The 18,293-nt window shown below is 42.4% G+C and overlaps 1 protein-coding gene across 2 annotated transcripts in view; it reads right to left on the bottom strand.

The window, feature by feature from the left end:
- Positions 1-2,520: 2,520 nt before the first annotated feature.
- Slc25a17 (solute carrier family 25 member 17) overlaps positions 2,521-18,293 on the bottom strand; it is a 39,413-nt gene continuing 23,640 nt past the window's right edge. For both annotated transcript variants that reach the window (XM_057791875.1, XM_057791876.1), the window contains 5 exons: positions 9,921-10,037; positions 7,828-7,973; positions 7,654-7,749; positions 5,201-5,283; positions 2,521-3,368 (listed from right to left, as the gene is read on the bottom strand). In XM_057791875.1, coding sequence (XP_057647858.1) covers positions 3,221-3,368; positions 5,201-5,283; positions 7,654-7,749; positions 7,828-7,973; positions 9,921-10,037 — 590 coding nt within the window. In that variant the 3' untranslated portion in view covers positions 2,521-3,220. The remainder of the gene's footprint in view (positions 3,369-5,200; positions 5,284-7,653; positions 7,750-7,827; positions 7,974-9,920; positions 10,038-18,293) is intronic.

Below are 18,293 nucleotides of genomic sequence, written 5' to 3'. Positions count from 1 at the left end.
TAGTTTCTACTGGAAAGTCTATCCCCCTTCCTCAAAAAAACATAAAACCTCATTACTAAACTGCCCCTCATAAGATCAGAGAAAAAGGGACCAGGAATGGTGGCACACACCTTTGGTCCAGCATTTGGAGGCAGAGACATGGATCTCTGTGAGTTTGAGGCCAGCACAACCTACATAGTGAGATCCAGAATAGCCAGAGCTACAAAGTACGACCCTGTCTTAATTAAATAAACAAACCAGATAAAAAAGGAAGAAAATGAAAAAGATATCAGAGAAAAAGAAGTATTGAACACATTCTCACATCATAAACACGTGAGTTTTATACTTTGGTTTGGAGGGTATTCTAACATACCAACCTATCGCATCGGGAGATCAACATGCAAGCTTCTAAGTGAACAGCATAACTAAGATGATCATGAAAATACAGTAGCACCATTCTAAGTCATTCTCTTCCTCTACACAGCCTAAAACTTCAAACATACACAAATCTTAAAGTAAAATAAGAAGTAGTGGGCCAGGCGTGGTGGTGCATGCCTTTAGTCCTAACACTCGGGGGGCAGAGGCAGGAGGATCTCTGTGAGGTCAAGATAGCCTGGTCTACAGAGTGAGTTCCAGGACAGCCAAGGTTACACAGAGAAGCCCCGTCTCAAACCTCACCCTCACCCCCAAAAAAACCTGAAAACAAAAAAGTAGTAATGGTGGAGGTGGCTGAGGTTTAGTTAGTAAAGTATGTAACATGAATTCTAATTGGTCTTAATAAATAAAACCTGGAGTCAGATAATGGGGTGAAAGCTGAATGATCAGAGAAGCAGTGTGACCAGTCACTAGAGACCTTTTGCTTCTATCAATGCTCAGACCAAAGGGGGTGATCCTGTCCTCTGATTGCATCCTCAGACTGCACTGAGCTCCTGTCTCCTCCCGCCTCATATTCTTCTCTCTGTGTAGCCATATCACTCCCGTCTCCACCTCCTAGTGCTGGGATTAAAGGTGCTGAGATCACCTTTGTGACCTTCAGGCAAGCTTTATTTGTTAAGACACAAACTAAATATCACTACAAAAGTGCTTGCAGCACAAGCATAAGGACCTGAGTTCAAGTACCGGGACCCATGCAGACACAGCAAGGCATGCCTACAACTCCAGCATTGCAGAGGTGCACACAGGTGGATCCTGGGGGTTTGCTAGCCATCTAATCTAGCCAAATCGGTTCCAGGTTTAGTGAGAGACCCTGGATCAAAAAGAGAAGGTGGAAAGAGACTGGAGGGGATACCCAATGGCAGCCTTTGGCTTCCACATGCAAACACACACACACACACACAAAATGGGACTAGTTCTAGTTCTGTCTTCAATAGGGAACGAGTATTCACTAGCTCTCTTAATGTTTGTTTTCTAGAACACCACCTATCTCTTCAGTTATTACTAGTTAACAAGCACACACTTTGAAATCACCACAGAAGTAGGAGGCGAAAACAAGAAATCTCCACGGAGTCCAGATCCTCAGAATCCTCACGACTCTCCGACTGACTGAAACACAGACTTAGAAACACAGTGCGTTGTTTTGTCAGAGACAAAAACCAAAGCACAAGAATCAAAGTCATTCTAAGAGAAAGCCACACTCCATCTTAGCCAAGAGGCTGAGAATACAGAATTCTATGAACGTAAAGAGACTCTGCTTTGTGGGTAAGTGGCTTGAGCTATCTGAGCCACTCTTGGCTGTGTGCTCTGAGAGGAGAAATTGATGACATGTGATTCTGAGATTTCTCAGAGGCCAACTTTCCTACAATGCTCTAGTTTTCCCTTGAGAGAAATATTTTTTTGACTTCTGTAATCAAAACCAATGCCATCTTCTGTTGGGCCAGTGGCCCTAAGATCTTCTGAACTTTATTATAGATGAGAATCACCTGGGGATCGTGTTAAACTACAAAATATGACTCAGAAGGCCTGTGCTGAAGGCCTACCACGCTCTCAGCTCACGCCAATGCTACTGTAATGGGCCATATTTTACAGTAGTAGGCCCCCAAGGAATGTTTCCAAACAGAAATAACCTACATCAGATGCTTCTGAAAATACAGTCCACACAGCTCTGCAGGGGAGGAGCATTCTGTATGAGTATCTGGTGCTCGGTGCACTCTTACAATCTTTACCCACCTGGTTGCGCACTGCCTCGGTCGCTGCTCTACTGCTGCACTAAAACACTGCTACCCAAGAAACTTATAAAAGAAAGCATTTAATTTGGGGCTCAGGGTTTCAGAGGGCAGAGTCCGTGACTGTTGTGGTGCAGAGCATGGCAGCAGGCAGGCACGCATGGCCCTGGAGCAGCAGCTGAGAGCTCATACCCTGTGGCACAACCATGAGGCAGAGAGTCAAGTGGGACTGGTGTGGGCTCTGAAACTTAAAGCCTGGCCACAGTGACACACCTCCTCACCAACTAGGAACCAGGTGTTCACACCTGCGGGCCATTCTCGTTCAGATACCACACGCACCCACTTAGTACCTTAATAAAGAGCAAACTTCATGAATGTGTGTGTGTGTGCGCGCGCTGACAGTTTATTGAGGATTGTCTGATTGGAGCTCGCATGGGTGAACATACAACATCAGGACTTTTTTTTTTTAAATAAAAGACAATTCAAAATAAATATGTATTTAAAAAAACTATGCCAAAACTAAGGAATAACTGACATTTACAAATTTTAAGAAAATTATTTAGGATTAATCATTTTCATTTTCCCCACAAAATAAATAGCTCACTTAACTCTCATTGAGCAGGAGGAGAAGAGTCGAACAGAAATAAAGTCATGCCCATGGTATAGTCATCATGTTATTTCAGTGAGAAAAATCTTTACCAAGATTAAGACACATAAAAGTATTGAGAAAGTACATTAGAATTGTCAGAACCTGCGTTCGGGGAAAGAGAACAAGTGGCAAAATTGAGAAAAACTTCAGATGGATAGTCCATACCCCTTGCAAAAATTAATAAACACCCTCAAACCTACATTTTCAGGTTTTCAATATTTCAATATTAGTCTAACCTCCACCCCCAAATCCAAGCAAACACCATAAAAATTAAGTTGGCAATAGGCCTAGCCAACTCTACTCCCTGTTTAGCCTTTGGAGCCTTTCGAGCCAATGACAGGAATGACTGTGGTGCGGATGGAACCAGGAGAGGAGAGCCCCACTCCTCTCTGTCCAGCGTGTGCTTCTCCACACTGCTCTGTGGAGGACCTCAGCGCTTGTGTGTGCTCTTCAGGCCCATTACAGTGAAGGTAGCAGCTGTCAGTTTCTCATACACCAGGAACATGAGGGCAGCTGTGAGCACGGTCTGGAGCAGCTTGGCTTCAAGGCCTTTGTAGAGTCCCATTATTCCAAAGCGCCTGAAAGGAAAGAGGTTGGGAAAAAATAGATTTTCTTTGTAAATGTCAGCTCTTGTATTAGAGAGATCTGCTGCCCCGATAGCTTCTCTCTGAAAGGGTTTTTCTTTAGGAGCCAAACAAGCAACGGAGATTTTCAATTCCAACAGACTTCTCTGTGGAGTACTTCTTAGCCTTGAAGGCACTAGGAATAGATGAAGTTTAGTATTCAGAGACCACTGATACTTTGTCTTTATTATAGCCCTCACTCATTAGTGGGATGCTGGCAACACCGCACTACTAAGATGCAGATCTGAAGGCTTCCGAAACCACTGGAATGCTCAAACCAGAGATCTAAGAACTTCTAAGGTTAATGGGCCTCCAATTCAGTTATTTCAACTTAAAATTCCCTAAGTGGTAGGAAAGTCATTAATTAGGCTAGATTATTTTAACTTCAGTAGAGATAAGGGAAGAGACAGAAATGAAAAGCTGTCTGACTCTTAGACTGCCTGTACATTTGGTTCTAGGGCTCAAGTGAAATTCAGGAAGCACCTAAGTCACCTGAAGAACTGGTTAAATACAGGTCTGCTGGGCCATTTCCAGAGTATCTGATTCATTTCATTAACTTTGGGACAGGAAGGCGCAGATCTACATTGTGACAGGCATTTCAACTGCATTTTCTTTTTACAGATAGGGTCTTATGTAGCCCAAGCTGGCCTCAAATTTCTTACATAGCCAAAGTTGTCTTTAACTCTTGATTCTTCCACCACTTTAGGTATGCATATCACATCTGACTTCAGATGATATTGTGCATGTGTGTGTGTGGTGTGTGTGCATGCCTTTGTTTGCACATGCACAGCCCAGAGGTTGACTTGAGTGTGTGTGTGTGTGTATGTATGTATGTATATATATATATTTTAGACAGGGTTTCTCTGTATAGCCCTGGCTATCCTAGAACTCATTCTGTAGACCAGGCTGGCCTCAAACTCACAGAGATCCCCCTGCCTCTGCCTCCTGAGTGTTGGGAGGGGTGTGATGGTAAGCTTACTAAAAGAGAGAAGATGAGGCAGGAGGACTGAGGCCAGCCTGGTCTACTTGACAAGTACTAGTCTAGTCAGGGCGTCATAGCAAAACCCTGCCTCAAATAAATAAATAAATACAGTAAGCTGGCTATATACACTGAAAATATTAGTTTCCTATAATTCTCTAGAAATGTATATACTTTATAGGGACTATCTCTTGGGAAAGGAATAAGAAGAAAGGGAAAATTTTTTTAAATATATGTATATATGTATTATTTATTGACATTTAACTGGCTTTTTAACCTGGTGAGTTTTTATTTAGTTTTATTTATTGATTGTTGAGACAGGTCTCACTACGTGGCCCCAGTTGGCCTAGAACTAGCTCTGTAGAGCAGGCTGGCCTCAAACTCACAGATCTGCCTGCCCCTGCCTCCTGGGTGCAGGGATTAAAGGAGTTAAAGGAGTATGCCATGATGCCTGGCCTCTTTCTTCTTTATTTTTTCTTGGTGTTAGGGTTTGAACCTAGGGCTATGCAAGTACTAAGCACAGGCTCTGCCACCAAGCTCCGTTGCCAACCCTTTGGGGGTTCCCTTCCCAAAGGGGTTCTATATATTTGCAACTAGCAAGAAATAAAGGCCTAAACTTTTCTGTAATTCTCCAAATTGCCGTCAAATCACACTAAGCTTCTAAACTGAGAAAAACTTAAACAAGAGGGAGAGACTTCTGAGGCTGCAGCAGCACTGAAGGGGAACAGCTCACCCGACCACCCCCATCACTCCCAGCAGAGAGAGGCTGCTGAAAGGAAGCCCAGGTCAGCAAACACTTAGAGCTCACTTGACTCGCTGGTGAAGAAGATAGAGAACATTCCGAAGACTCCCCAGGGTTCTGTTTTCTGGGTTTAGTCTCTGACGTCCAAACTGGGAAGGAAGGAAGACAGAAAAAGAGATAATTACTATTTATCACTCTTTATCTTAAATTTCATTTTAAAAGAGATTTATTTTATTTCAACCATGTGTACACGTGTGTGTCTGTGTATGCGATGTATACATTTGAGTGCTGGTGCCCACAAAGTGCAGAAGAGGGTATTGGGTCCCCAGGAGTTGGAGTCACAGGAGGCTGTGGGCCTTTGACATGGGTGCTGGGAAGTGAACTCGGGTGCTGTGCTCTTAACACTGAGTCATCTCTCCACCCCTCTTCTTCTTAATTTCTACTCAGCAAATTTCTTTGGAATAACTCTCATAGCACAGTGTATGATTATAAAAATGTCCAGTTAGCACCACAGATTTTATTAATCCTCTTTTTTAACTAAATAAGCTAAAAATAAAAATATTTTTCAATAAAGAAAGTATTTTTGTTACTGTTGTTATTGTTCTGGGGGGTTATAGCAAAGGCCTTCAATACGCTAAAACAAATACCCTTACCACTAACCTACATCCTCAGCATCAATAACTTTCACTTTTACAGAAATGAAGGGAAAACTCTTATCAGCACAGACAATACAAGACAAAGCACAGGCCTGGGATGATACACAGACATGCTGGGGGTGGTAACTTCCAGTTATTTAAGACCGTTCTATTAAAAGTCAATTAAAAACAACACATAAAAATAGCACATTAGCAAAAACACTTTTCATGGAAAGCAGTGTTTTTACTGATATACTACCATGGTGGTTAGAAAGAAAATGACCCCCAAAGGGAGTGGCACTATTAGGAGGTATGGTCTTGTTGGAGGAAGTGTGTCACTGTGGAGTCAGGCTTTGAGGTCTCAAGCCTGACTCAAGCTAGGCCCTGTGAGGCGAAACACTTCCTGTTGCCTAAAAGATGTATGACTCTCGGTTACCTCTCCAGCACCACGTCTGCCTGCATGCTGCCATGTCTCGCCATGATGATAATGGACTGAACCTCTGAACTATGAGCGAACCACCCCAATTAAATGTTTTCCTTTGTGAGAATTACCGTGGTCATGGTGTCTCTTCACAGCAATAGAAACCCTAACTGAGACAACTACCTTCATTTTCTCTGGCAATAAAGCCTTTAAATCTTTTCTGTACAACAGATTTTTAACAATTTTTCTTTTCTTTTCTTTTTTTTTTTTTGTGGTGCTGGGGATCAAAGTCAGGACCTTGCACATGCTAACTAGTCCCAATAAAGTGGTATTCTGAGCAACATACCAAGTCCCAGTACAGATACTGAATCTGCCTACAGCTTATCCCCACTGCTGCTAACCTAGTCTAGGCTTATCAAGCCCTCACCTACATTACTAAAATGGTTTCCTACGTGATTGGCCCTCTTTCAGTAAGGCCTCTGTTGCTGTCTTCTCTGGATCCCTGCCTTACTGTCTTAAGACTGGTTCTCACTGAACCAGAAGATCTGCCTTTCTCCAGCCCCCTACCTCCCAGCTTCCGATCCATCTGCTACAGAAGAGCTGCACAGACCTCACAGGCCTTCCAAGCCCTACCTCAGATCCCACCACTTTCACCTCAAAGTCCTTCGCAGGCTTCCTGCTGAGCAGAGAACAGAATCTTGCCGCCTCTTTCCTCCCCAACAGCTTTCCTCTAGTTCTTCCAGACTCGCACTGGGCAAGCCAGGCCCAGTCGCAGAGGCTTCCTTTCAGCTCCTAAGATGAAGGAAGCTCTTGACGTGGCACAAGCTTCATATTCCCTTGTACATGGATTTCCATGTGCCTCCTCAGAAGGGCAGGCATTCAGCCAGATGCCCAGGAAGAACCCCACAGCTCTCTTCAGTAAGCCAGTGCTGTTCATATGCTCAACAGTGGACTCAGTTTATAATAATTACTTGGCTCTTTCCTTGATGTCTTTATCAGGACAGGAGCTACACTGCAACCCCAGCTTCTCAGTGTCTAAGACTGTCTGTATGTATACACAACCAAATGTATAAAAAAAGCCCTAAAGTCTGAAAGTGATTTGGAAAGGCTAACTCATTAAGAACTTGTGAGTGAACTAAAGGCGTTAACCTCTGATTCTGTCAGAGTTCACCTGCTTCATGGCACATGGCAAACAATGTGAATGGGAAGGAAGCAAACGCGGGTTGTCCTGAGGTCCTTGAGGAATCTGTTGGCACATATGGTTTTCCTGAGACAATACATTACTAAGAAATTCCAATGTAACCCTCACTCCTTGCCAGCTGAAAGCCTGGTTAGCAGAGTATCGCACACAGGGGAGAATGGGCACAAACACTCAGGCACACCACCTGCATTACTGCACTGAAGATCTTAGGATGTGTTTTAGATGTCACTGGACCCACTCTGGGAGGAACCCCAGCACTTACCCTCAGAATCGACTGTACCGTCTGCATGGGGTAAGTGACTGTGGTGGCGACTGCTTTGGCTATCGCACCAATGATGAACACATCCAGAGAAGAGAGCTGGAAAGCAGAGGGGGGCATTTCAATCAGACAAGAAAAAAGGCATTTCTTTTAGTCGCTTTTAAAATTAGGGATTACCTTCATTCGCTTCTTTAAAAGCTGCCGTTTTAAGCCTTCGTAGAACATGAACTGGATGGCAGGGTTGAAGACCAACAGCAAGGAGGGGAAGGTGCCATTCCACAGAGCCAAGACTCCTTCATCTCGAATAATCTGGTGGAATGCATCTAAGCAAGAAGTCAGGCTTTTGAAAAGCACCCTGATAGTGCCCTAACTAGAAAAGACAATTGTTCTGTTTGAATGGACCCAGATAGAAACCATATTCTTAGCCAGGCGGTGGTGGCGCACGCCTTTAATCCCAGCACTTGGGAGGCAGAGGCAGGCGAATCTCCGTGAGTTCGAGACCAGCCTGGTCTACAAGAGCTAGTTCCAGGACAGGCTCCAAAATCACAGAGAAATCCTGTCTCGAAAAACCGAAAAAAAAAAAAAAAAGAAACCATATGGGTACCTTTTTGTTCATTTGTTTGTTTGTTCTTGCTTTGTAATCCAGTATGACCTTGAACACTTAAATCTTCCTGCCTCAGACAAGAGGTATGAACTGCCACTGCCGTGCACTGGAGTTAACTACCTTGTTTTGTTTTTATAAGACAGAGTTTCTCTGTGTAGCCTTGGCTGACTTGGAACTTGATCTGTAGACCAGGCTACAAAGAAACTCTGTCTCGAGGAAAAAAAAAACAAACAAACCAAAAACCAAAACAAAACAAAATTACCTTGTGGGATTTGGTGTAGGAGGTCCTTCTGTTTATGTGTTACTTTAATTGGTTAATCAATAAAGAAACTGCTTGGCCTGAAAGGGCATAACTTAGGTAGGTGGAGAAGACAGAACTGAATTCTGGGAGGAAGAAAGCAGGGGCAGAGAGATGCCATGAAGCTCCTGCCTGAGACAGACGCTGGTTAGAATCTTTCCCAGGAAGTCACGACCTCGTGGTGTTACACAGATTGGTAGAAATGCATTAGATCAGGATGTGAGAGTTGGCCAAGAAGAGGCTAGATATAATGGGCCAGGCAGCAATTTAATTAATACAATTTCTGTGTGGTTATTTCGGTGGTTAAGCTAGCCAGGCGGCAGGACGTAGTCTGCTCATTCCTTACAACAGGGATTGTGCAGTAACCACACCTGTAACACCGGCACTGGGGAAGTTAAAAGGCAGGAGGATCTCAAGTTTGAGGCCAGCCTAGGTTACACAGTGAGATTGTCTCAAAACCAGTAACATGTTGGGTATGGTGAGTCACACCTGTGATCTCAGTAGTTGGAAGGACTGCTATGAATTTGAGGCCAGACTAGGCTATACAGTGAGTTCAAGGCTAACCTGCAAAATGGCAAAATTCTGCCTTAAAAAGAACACAAAACCTAAACCCTTGGAGCTGGGGATATAAGTCAGTCAGTAGAGTGCTTGCCTAGCACATACAAAGCCCTGGGTTCAGTCTCAGGCATGGCATTGTGATGCACTCCTGTAATCCCAGCACTGAGAAGTGGAGGCAAGAGGATCAGAAGTTCAAGATCATCCTCAGTATGAGTCTGAGGTTAGCCTAGGCTACAAGAGATTGTCTTAAAAACAAAAAAAAGGCTGGACGGTGGTAGCGCAAGCCTTTAGTCCCAGTAGAGGGAGGCAGATCTCTGTGAGTTCAAAGCCAGTCTGGTCTACAGAGTTCCTGGATAGTCAAGGTTACACAGAGAAGCCCTGTCCTGAAAAACTAAAAACAAGCAAAATAAGAACAAAAACAAAACAACGATGACAACAATAGGAATATTTAGTTTAGGGGTGTAGCTCAGGGTAGAATGCTTGCCTAGCACACTTGAGGCCCTGGCTTTAAAACCTAACACGGCAAAAAGTTAAATAAAAACTCACATATTCACAGCCTCTTCCCTGTCTGCTCTTTGGGAACAGTATGCACCTCTACCCTAGTCTTAGGCTTTTTATGAGGCAAGATACAAACGGGGGCACAGTAGGTGCTTCCTCTGGTGGTGTGCCATTGTTATGAGAAGAGTATGCCCAGAGGAGTTCCTACCAATCACAGACACAGAAACAATGGTTTGCTGGGATCTGAGGCTGTCTGCTAGGCAGCTTTACTGTGGAAACAAACATACAGGGACACATCCTGGAGACACTTACCAATAATGCCTTTGTAGTTAGTTGGTATAATGTCTTCATTCCGAAATTTTGCCCCTTGCAACTTCAGTCTGGTGTTCACCACCCAGAGTGGAGTCGTCAGCAGCACGTTCACCACTCCTGAGAAACAGAGAAAGACGCCTGGTGATACAGCGCTACCTGCTAAGCTCTGCTCCACTAGGTTAGACACAACATTCCATTTCTATCTCTGCCACTGACTGAAGTTACGACTTATTTTCGTGCTGGGGTACAACACATTACTGCCATGAGAAGCTATTTGGAAGCATGGCTGATAGCAGTGTTTACTGACACAAAAGGAGTGGAGAATTTCCTTACCCACTCATGAGGGCAATCATTTGTTGATTTTTTTTTTTTTTAAATAACATTCAAAATGGCAATTTGGGGCTGGGGATTTAACTCTGGGGTACAACAGCTGTCTAACACATGCAAGGCCTAGTTCAACGGCCAGCAATGCTAAAGAAACAAAACACAAGGTTACCCCAAAAACGAAGTAGCATTTGATATAGTTTTAAACAAATTGTTAAATAAGAGCTTCTGAGAGGGGGTAGTATTCTATTGACACCATGCTAAATCCATGTCAACACCAGCGAAAACAAGTGCCAACTCTCATACAGAGTAGCTCACACGGTTTTAAACAAGTATGATCTGGTACTAAGGGTGACAGGTGGGAGGACAGGGTGACATTTCCAAGTGTTTCATCTGGGACCAAAAGCTCCCAGAAGAGCTCATCACTCCGAGGGTTAGGACAGCAGCAGGCGGCAGTTACAAAGCGTTACAACACTGACATCATTACAAGCACAGAGACGGACCTTGGCCCCCCAGGCTGCCTCAGAGCAGCACAGTGAGTCAGACGCTCCTTTGAAAACACATGGTCCCAATTTAACAGCATCTTGAGATATTAAAACTTGTTCACAGTCCTGAAATGATTAAAGAAAATACCATACAGGATTGTAACAAAGCGTCTGACAAGTGGTGTATACTTTGTAACTATAGACCAACCAACGAACAAGCATTGGTTAAGTATAGTACAGCTGTCTGACTCCAGCTGAGCCCAGAAGAGGAACAATCCTAAAGAAGACAAAGAAGCCCCGCCCCACCACACTGCTAAAAGTCCTTTAAAGGCAAAACAAAGGGAAAAAATGGTTTCATTTAAGGAATCTCAAAACACCCTACAGAGAAAACAGTTTAGCCAAGGATAAAATCGGTGAAAGCAGTTCAGAGACTGAAATCTATCTTTCTATTTGTTGCATACAGTTACCAAAGTAAGATTTTTTTTGCTTATTTTCCAGATGTACCAACATATTTCCCCAAAGAAAAGATAGTATCAAGTAATCTTATGAATTGCAGTTCTATAGATTCACATAGTACCCAGAAGTCACCTGTAGCTCTGACTCTATTCACACACTGTCTCGAGGCATGGATCATGATCTGAAAAAGCTGTGTCTGCCCCAGAAGACTCTTGCTGGACTCTTTCTAAGAAGAGCCCCTCAGTGTCCCACAGTCCCAGATACATGCACATCTGCCCAGAGTTCAGAATGGATACCTACTTGATGATGTATACTTCATTTCACAGAGACAAATCAGTTATGGGAAAATCAGGCCAGAAAGTGTTAGTGACATTTAGCAGCTTTTGTTCCCCACCCTCCTTTTCTTTTCTTTTTTCTTCTTTTTATTTATTTATTTATTTTTATTTATTTATTTATTTTGGTTTTTCGAGACAGGGTTTCTCTGTGGCTTTGGAGCCTGTCCTGGAACTAGCTCTGTAGACCAGGCTGGTCTCGAACTCACAGAGATCCACCTGCCTCTGCCTCCCAAGTGCTGGGATTAAAGGCGTACGCCACCATCGCCTGGCTTTTTTCTTCTTTTTAAAAGAGAAAGACAAGACAGGAGAACTTGGAACCCATGGATACAGAAAAGCACAGTGTATACACCTTTCCAAACAAATGAAATGTAATGTCCATTAAGCAGATCCTTTAGAATTCAAAATATCCTTCAGGCTCTATTCAGTAAGTAGGCATACACAAAACACTTGAGGGGCAACGCAGCCAAGAATAAGATTCAGCCATTACTTAAAGCACTGTTTCCACATTCCCATTACTAATATAGCAGAAAGACTGAAAGATTCTGAGGACAACCTCAAGTACCAAGTGTACCGCAATATTTAAATGAAGGGATAGAAAGTCATTCCAAAGCTTTGCATCTGAGGAGGTTAAGTACTTCCTTCATCCTCTGAGTCAGAGTGGAGGGGAAATGCCTTTTTACCACGATTATCTTATGAATTCTGGGGAGGAATACACTCAAACTACTTGATAATGCTTTTTAAAAACTTCATCAAAATTTGCAACTTACATAATCAAGTGAATGGCAGTGTTCCAGAGCTCCTCATGACTAACTCTAGTCCCTAATAACATACCACAGGCAGCCCCTCAAGGGAGCTGGGGCAGCACTCTGGCTAGTTCCAATATGTGGGTGTTACTCCAGCTCTAAGACCTAAGCACTAATTAATGCTCTTCTTACCTAAGGGGATGAGGTTATTTTTCTTTGGAGTATCGTGAATTTACTTTCTTTTCCTTTTCAATAACAAATCATTTAGGAGAAAGCAGACCCAAAATCAAGAGCTGTGGTACACTAACCAAACACACAAAACCCACTCTCCCACTCTGGAAAAGGAGCCAGGGAATACCATTCCTAAATTAGCAGCCAGAATGCTAATTTTTGAATGTAGGCTCTTGGAGGCTGGAAGAGGCTCCACTCTGATGTTTGCTTATTTGCCTAAAGACAGTCCTTGCATACCACAGGAGAGAAAATTGGGTTCTGTTACTACACCTGGATAGACTTCACAAACTCTTGTCTGTCTCCCCAGCCAATTCACTTCCAGAGAATCACCCAAACCACGCTGGTCTCCAGACCCACTCATTCTAATAGCCCTTTACTGGTACCACTCAAAAATGACCTCTTTCGCGGATCTCTGTGAGTTCGAGACCAGCCTGGTCTACAAGAGCTAGTTCCAGGACAGGCTCCAAAGCCACAGAGAAACCCTGTCTCGAAAAACCAAAAAAAAAAAAAATAAAAAAAAAAAATAAAAAAAAAAAAAATGACCTCTTTCCCTCTGACAAAAAAGGGTGCATAGTTTATTGTGTAGTCACTGACCTGACTACACATCCTGTGTGATTTAAATACATTTGTTCTAATGCAGATCATGCTGTATTCCTCCTGAGAGAGGCAGTGGGTAGTTAGGACTTTCATCTATGTACTGGCTGGTTTTGCGTGTCAACTTGACACAAGCTCATCAGAGGAAGGAGCCTCAGTTGAGGAAATGTCTTCATGAGATTCTGCTGTAAGGCATTTTCTCAATTACTAATCAATGCGGGAGGGCCTAGACCAGGGTGGGTGGTGCCATCCCTAGGCTGGTCCTGGGTTCTACAAGAGAGCAGGCTGAACAACTCAGGTAAGCAAGTCAGTAAGGAGCACCCCCTCCATGGCCTCTGCATCAGCTCCTGCCTCCAGGATCCTACCCTGTTTAAGTTCCTGTCCTGACTTCTTTCAATAATGACATGCGAAATGGAAATGTAAGCCAAATAAACCCTTTCTCCCCAACTTGTTTTTTGACCATGGTGTTTTAGTGCAGCAATAGAAACCCTAAGACAATCTGCCTTTTTTTTTTTTTTTAATTCTATCTTTTTTTGGGTGAGGATTGCTTTTTGAGACATGATTTCACTTGTGTATCTTTTCCCCTGTTAACCAGTCCACTGCTGGCTAAATTCAGACACCTTTCCAGGATACAGAAGCAGATGTTTTCATCCTCACACCAGGAATAACTAGGACACTGCTTTTTACTTCTGAAATTGTCAAAATAAACAGCATTGTTGAAGAGGGAAGATGAACATATGTCTAGGATACCCAACTGGGAAGCATGTAATGACAGCTGATACAAGAAAATGTCCAGAAATGGGGAGATGGAATTCAGATCCTCAGCACCCCATAAGAAGCTGGGTATGGGGGCCTGGTGGTGGTGGCGCATACCTTTAACCTCAGAATTCAGGAGGCAGCCTGGTCTACAGGGAGAGTTCCAGGACAGGCTTTAAAGCTGCACAGAGAAACCCTGTCTCCAAAAATAAACAAACAAAAAACAACAACAAAAATTGGGCATGGACGGTTGCATGTGCCTCTAACCCCAGTGCTATGTGTGTGGAAGGACGGGGGTGGGGGGATGGACAAGAAAGGGGTGGGCTCCAAATTCAAGGTCTCCATTGAAAAACATACTTCAAGGAAATAAGACTGAGAGCTATAGAGGACAATCTCCAATATTCTTCAGTCTCCACACATACGAACATAGGTAACATACACACATGCGTTCATGCATGCACACACATAAATAAATTTTAAACAGAGAATGCTGTGGAACAATCTTTTTGTACACTACGAATATGTATTAGTCTCAAAAGCTGTATTGGTCAATAGCTGAGCAGGAAAGAGATTGAGCACAAGAGCCAGACTAAGAGAATTCTGGGAAGAGGAAGGGCGGGCTCAGAGAGTAGCTGGCAAACACAGAGAAGCAAGGTGAGAATGCCAAAGCAAGCCACATGGCTAAATACAGATAAGAATTATGGGTTAATTTATGTGTAAGAGTTAACTAGTAACCATTCTGAGCTACTGGCTGAGCATTTATAAGTAATATTAAGCCTCTGAGTATTTATTTGGGAACTGGCAGGCGGGAGAGAAGTGCCTGACTAAACGAGGAAGGAAATGGCAAATTACGTGTGGAAGGCTAAGGCAGGAGCACAGCACGACTAATAAAACCCAGAGACGATACTGGAGTTCAAGCTGAAGGTCAGAGAAGCAAAGCAGCCAACCACTAGAGAGCTCTTACCTCTATGAAATCTTCAGACTGAAAAGAGAGCGAGTTCCTGTCTCCTCTCACCTTATATTCCTCTCTAGGGCTGGGATATAAGGCATGCGCCACCACCGCCTGGCCTCTATGGCTAACTAGTGTGGCTGCTGGGATTAAAGGTGTGTGCCACCACTGCCTGGTCTTATGGCTAACTAGTGTGGCTAGCTTTGCACTCTGATCTTCAGGAAAGCTTTATTTATTAAAACATAAATAAAATATTATCATACAGCAGGGTCATGAATTCAAAGCCAGCAGTGTCTGTAGTGTGAAAGTTTTATCTCAATAAGCAATCCTTACCCCCCCACCAAAAAAAGATAGAACAAAATAAAACAAAATGGCAGGTGAAAGCCACAGATCTAAGCTACTGTCTCCCTAGAGGGGTGTGCAACATGATGCACAACAAGGATAAACCTGACTGTCCAGATTAAGGCAGAGGCAGAAAGTACATCCTCAACTCTGAAAACTGGCAGCTGGCACTCAAAAGTGCTGTGTTCAAAATCACAATTTCATCAGTGTGGCCAACAGTCTTCAGTTACGTTATCTGTAAGGTTCTAGTTCCAAATTCTTCTAGGTGTGCTTATGTGATTTTTCTGTGGAAAGATAATAAATAATAATCAAAAGTTTCAAGTAGAATCTGAATAACAAAGCCAGCAGTTCTCAACCTCTGAGTCATGATGCCTTTGGGGTTGACCAAACCTTTCAAGGGGTCACACATCAGATATTCTGCATATCAAATGTTTAGATTACAATTAATAACAGTAGCAAAATTGCAGTTATAAAGTAGCAATGAAATTTTGTTTGTTTTTCGAAAGAGGGTTTCCCTGTGTAGCCCTGGCTGTCCTGGAACTCACTTTGTAAGCCAGGCTGGCCTTAAACTCAGAGATCTGCCTGCCTCTGCCTTCTGAGTGCTGGAATTAAAGGTGTGCGCCACTACCACCCAGTGAAAATTTTATAGTTGGGGGTTACCAGAACATGAGGAACTATATTAAAGGGTTGCAGCATTAGGAAATTTTGAAAACGCTAGGGGGTGTTGGTAGTGTTCATGGGGGACCCTACCACACCCACCCTCCCTGCTGGCACAGTAGAACATTATTACTGCAGCGTCAGCAGATTAGATGAGACAGCTGGGAATTCTTAAATGGGCTTAGTTTGAAAAAAATGGAAAAAATCTTTCCCATGTTAAGAATTGGAAATATCACAATGCAGGGAGTTAGGACCCTTTTAATGCTATTATGAATGGCTTGATAATGAAAAAAAATAAACGAGGGGATGAACCATTTAGCTGGGATTGACATAATAGCAATTTTAATTACTATCTGTTTGGTTATTCATATTTTATCCTTAAAATGGTTTGACAACTGTGCCAAATATGAAAATTTGACTGATAAGATAGAAACGTTAGACTTACTATTGATAAGATGCAAGCTTTAGAAAGACTTCCTCCTTATAAGATACAAACTTTAGAAAGCCTTATTAATGAAAATAAAAATTTGACTGATAAAATAAAAGCCTTAGAAAGACCTACTAAGAAAATGAGAAAAATATTCAGACACAGACAGAGCAATTTAGAGTGGAACCTACCACACCATTGCATTATGAAATTGAAGAAGAGCAGTGTAAGGTTACCAGAAAACCAACTTTATTCAGTTACCATACAATAACAATCACCAGATGATAGGCATCCCAAGGCTATGCAGAAGTTGACTGAAATCCTGTAGAAATTTTCAATTTCAAGAGATTTTTTAAAAGCAGTCATTTCATATGACTGTAAAGCAGATGGTAAATTCGTGGGCAACTAGGAATAGAATTATTCCACAAGACTGGAAAGATTTAGCAACAGCAATATTGGAGGCTGGCCCTTAATTACAATGGAAAACATGGTGGAATGAGGAAGCTAGGATCATAGAATGAGGCAGGACTAGAGGTATGGAAATTTTCCAAGACCAGACTCTCGGTGAAGGCCAGGAGAATGATTTGAAAGGACAGTTTAGATTTGATGACTACATCTTGGTGCTATGTCATGTAGCATCTTTGAGTGCTTGGGACAGGGTTGAAGAATCAGGAAAGTGGACTGAGTCATTTACTAAAATTATACAAAGCCTAGAAGAAGTCCACACTAATTTTTTTCCAAGATTAACTTTAGCTGTAAATAGAATGATATCAGATCCATAAGATAAGACAAATATTAATTGAGTCCTTGGCTTTTGAAAATGCTAATTCAGAATACAAAAGGGTGATTAGGCCTTTAAATGCATGATCTGTATCAATAGATGAATGGATTAGAATACCTGAAACTGGATCTCACTCTTATGATGCTGCTTTGATAGGAAAATAATTTCTAGAAATTTTAAGAAAAACCAAAATGTCCTATGTTTTAGTCATGGTAAACAAGGTCATCTGAAAAGGGATTGTAGGCAAGATGTTCCTAGAAACTAGAAACAATGTTTTTTTCTAGAGATAATCCAAACAGAAGACCCTAGCTTTCTGGAATATACAGAAGATGTGGCAAAGTCTGGCATTGGACTAATGAATGCGAATCAACAAGGGACAGTCAAAATAATCTTTTGCAATCAGGAAACGCCCTGAGGAGCCTCCTGCAGCTCCAATATCAAATTTGGCTCAATCATTCTCTGTCAGCATTGGAGAAACTCATCCATAGAGCAATTAAGACACTTAATACCTGTTGTTAAAAACCACACTGCTGGAGCTGGAGAGATGGCTCCATGGTTAAGAGCACTGGTTGTTCTTCCAGAGATCCTAAATTCAATTCCCAGCAACCAACCACACTGTGGCTTACAATAATCTATAATGAGATCTGGTGCCTTCCTCTGGCATGCAGACATACATGCAGGCAGAACACTGTATACATATTATATAAATCTTACACACACACACACAAAAAAAAAACCCTGCTAGGGGCTGGAGATCTGGCTCAGAGGTTACAAGCACCGGCTACTCTTCTAGAGCTCCTGAGTTCAATTCCCAGCAACCACATAGTGGCTCATAACCATCCATAATGAGATCTGCTGCCCTCCTTTAGCCTGCAGGCATACATGCAGAGAGAACACCATATACACATAATAAACAAACAAATAAGTCTTTAAAAAATGCACACATTGGCTCCAAAACCACAGAGAAACCCTGTCTTGAAAAAACAAAACAAAACAAAACAAAAAAAATGCACACATTGCTCTGGATGTGATCAAAGACAGAACAACTTGCATAAATGAAACAAAAAGTTTGGGGGAGACCAGAAAACAAATATTCTGACAAGCTGCTATAAATGACCAGAAATCAAAGCTAAAAATACATGTAAATGGCACTGAAGTTGAGGGTTTGGTAGACACAAGTACAGATGTAACAATAATTTCACCAAAATCTTGGCATCTAGCTTGGCCTCTTAAGAAGGTAAATGTTCAAAACAAACAAACAAACAAAAAAAAAGAAGGTAAATGTTTAGCTTC

The sequence above is a fragment of the Chionomys nivalis genome, chromosome 17 (assembly GCF_950005125.1).
Source record: "Chionomys nivalis chromosome 17, mChiNiv1.1, whole genome shotgun sequence".
Classification (NCBI taxonomy): Eukaryota; Metazoa; Chordata; class Mammalia; order Rodentia; family Cricetidae; genus Chionomys; species Chionomys nivalis.
This window is presented reverse-complemented; position numbering and strand designations above follow the sequence as displayed.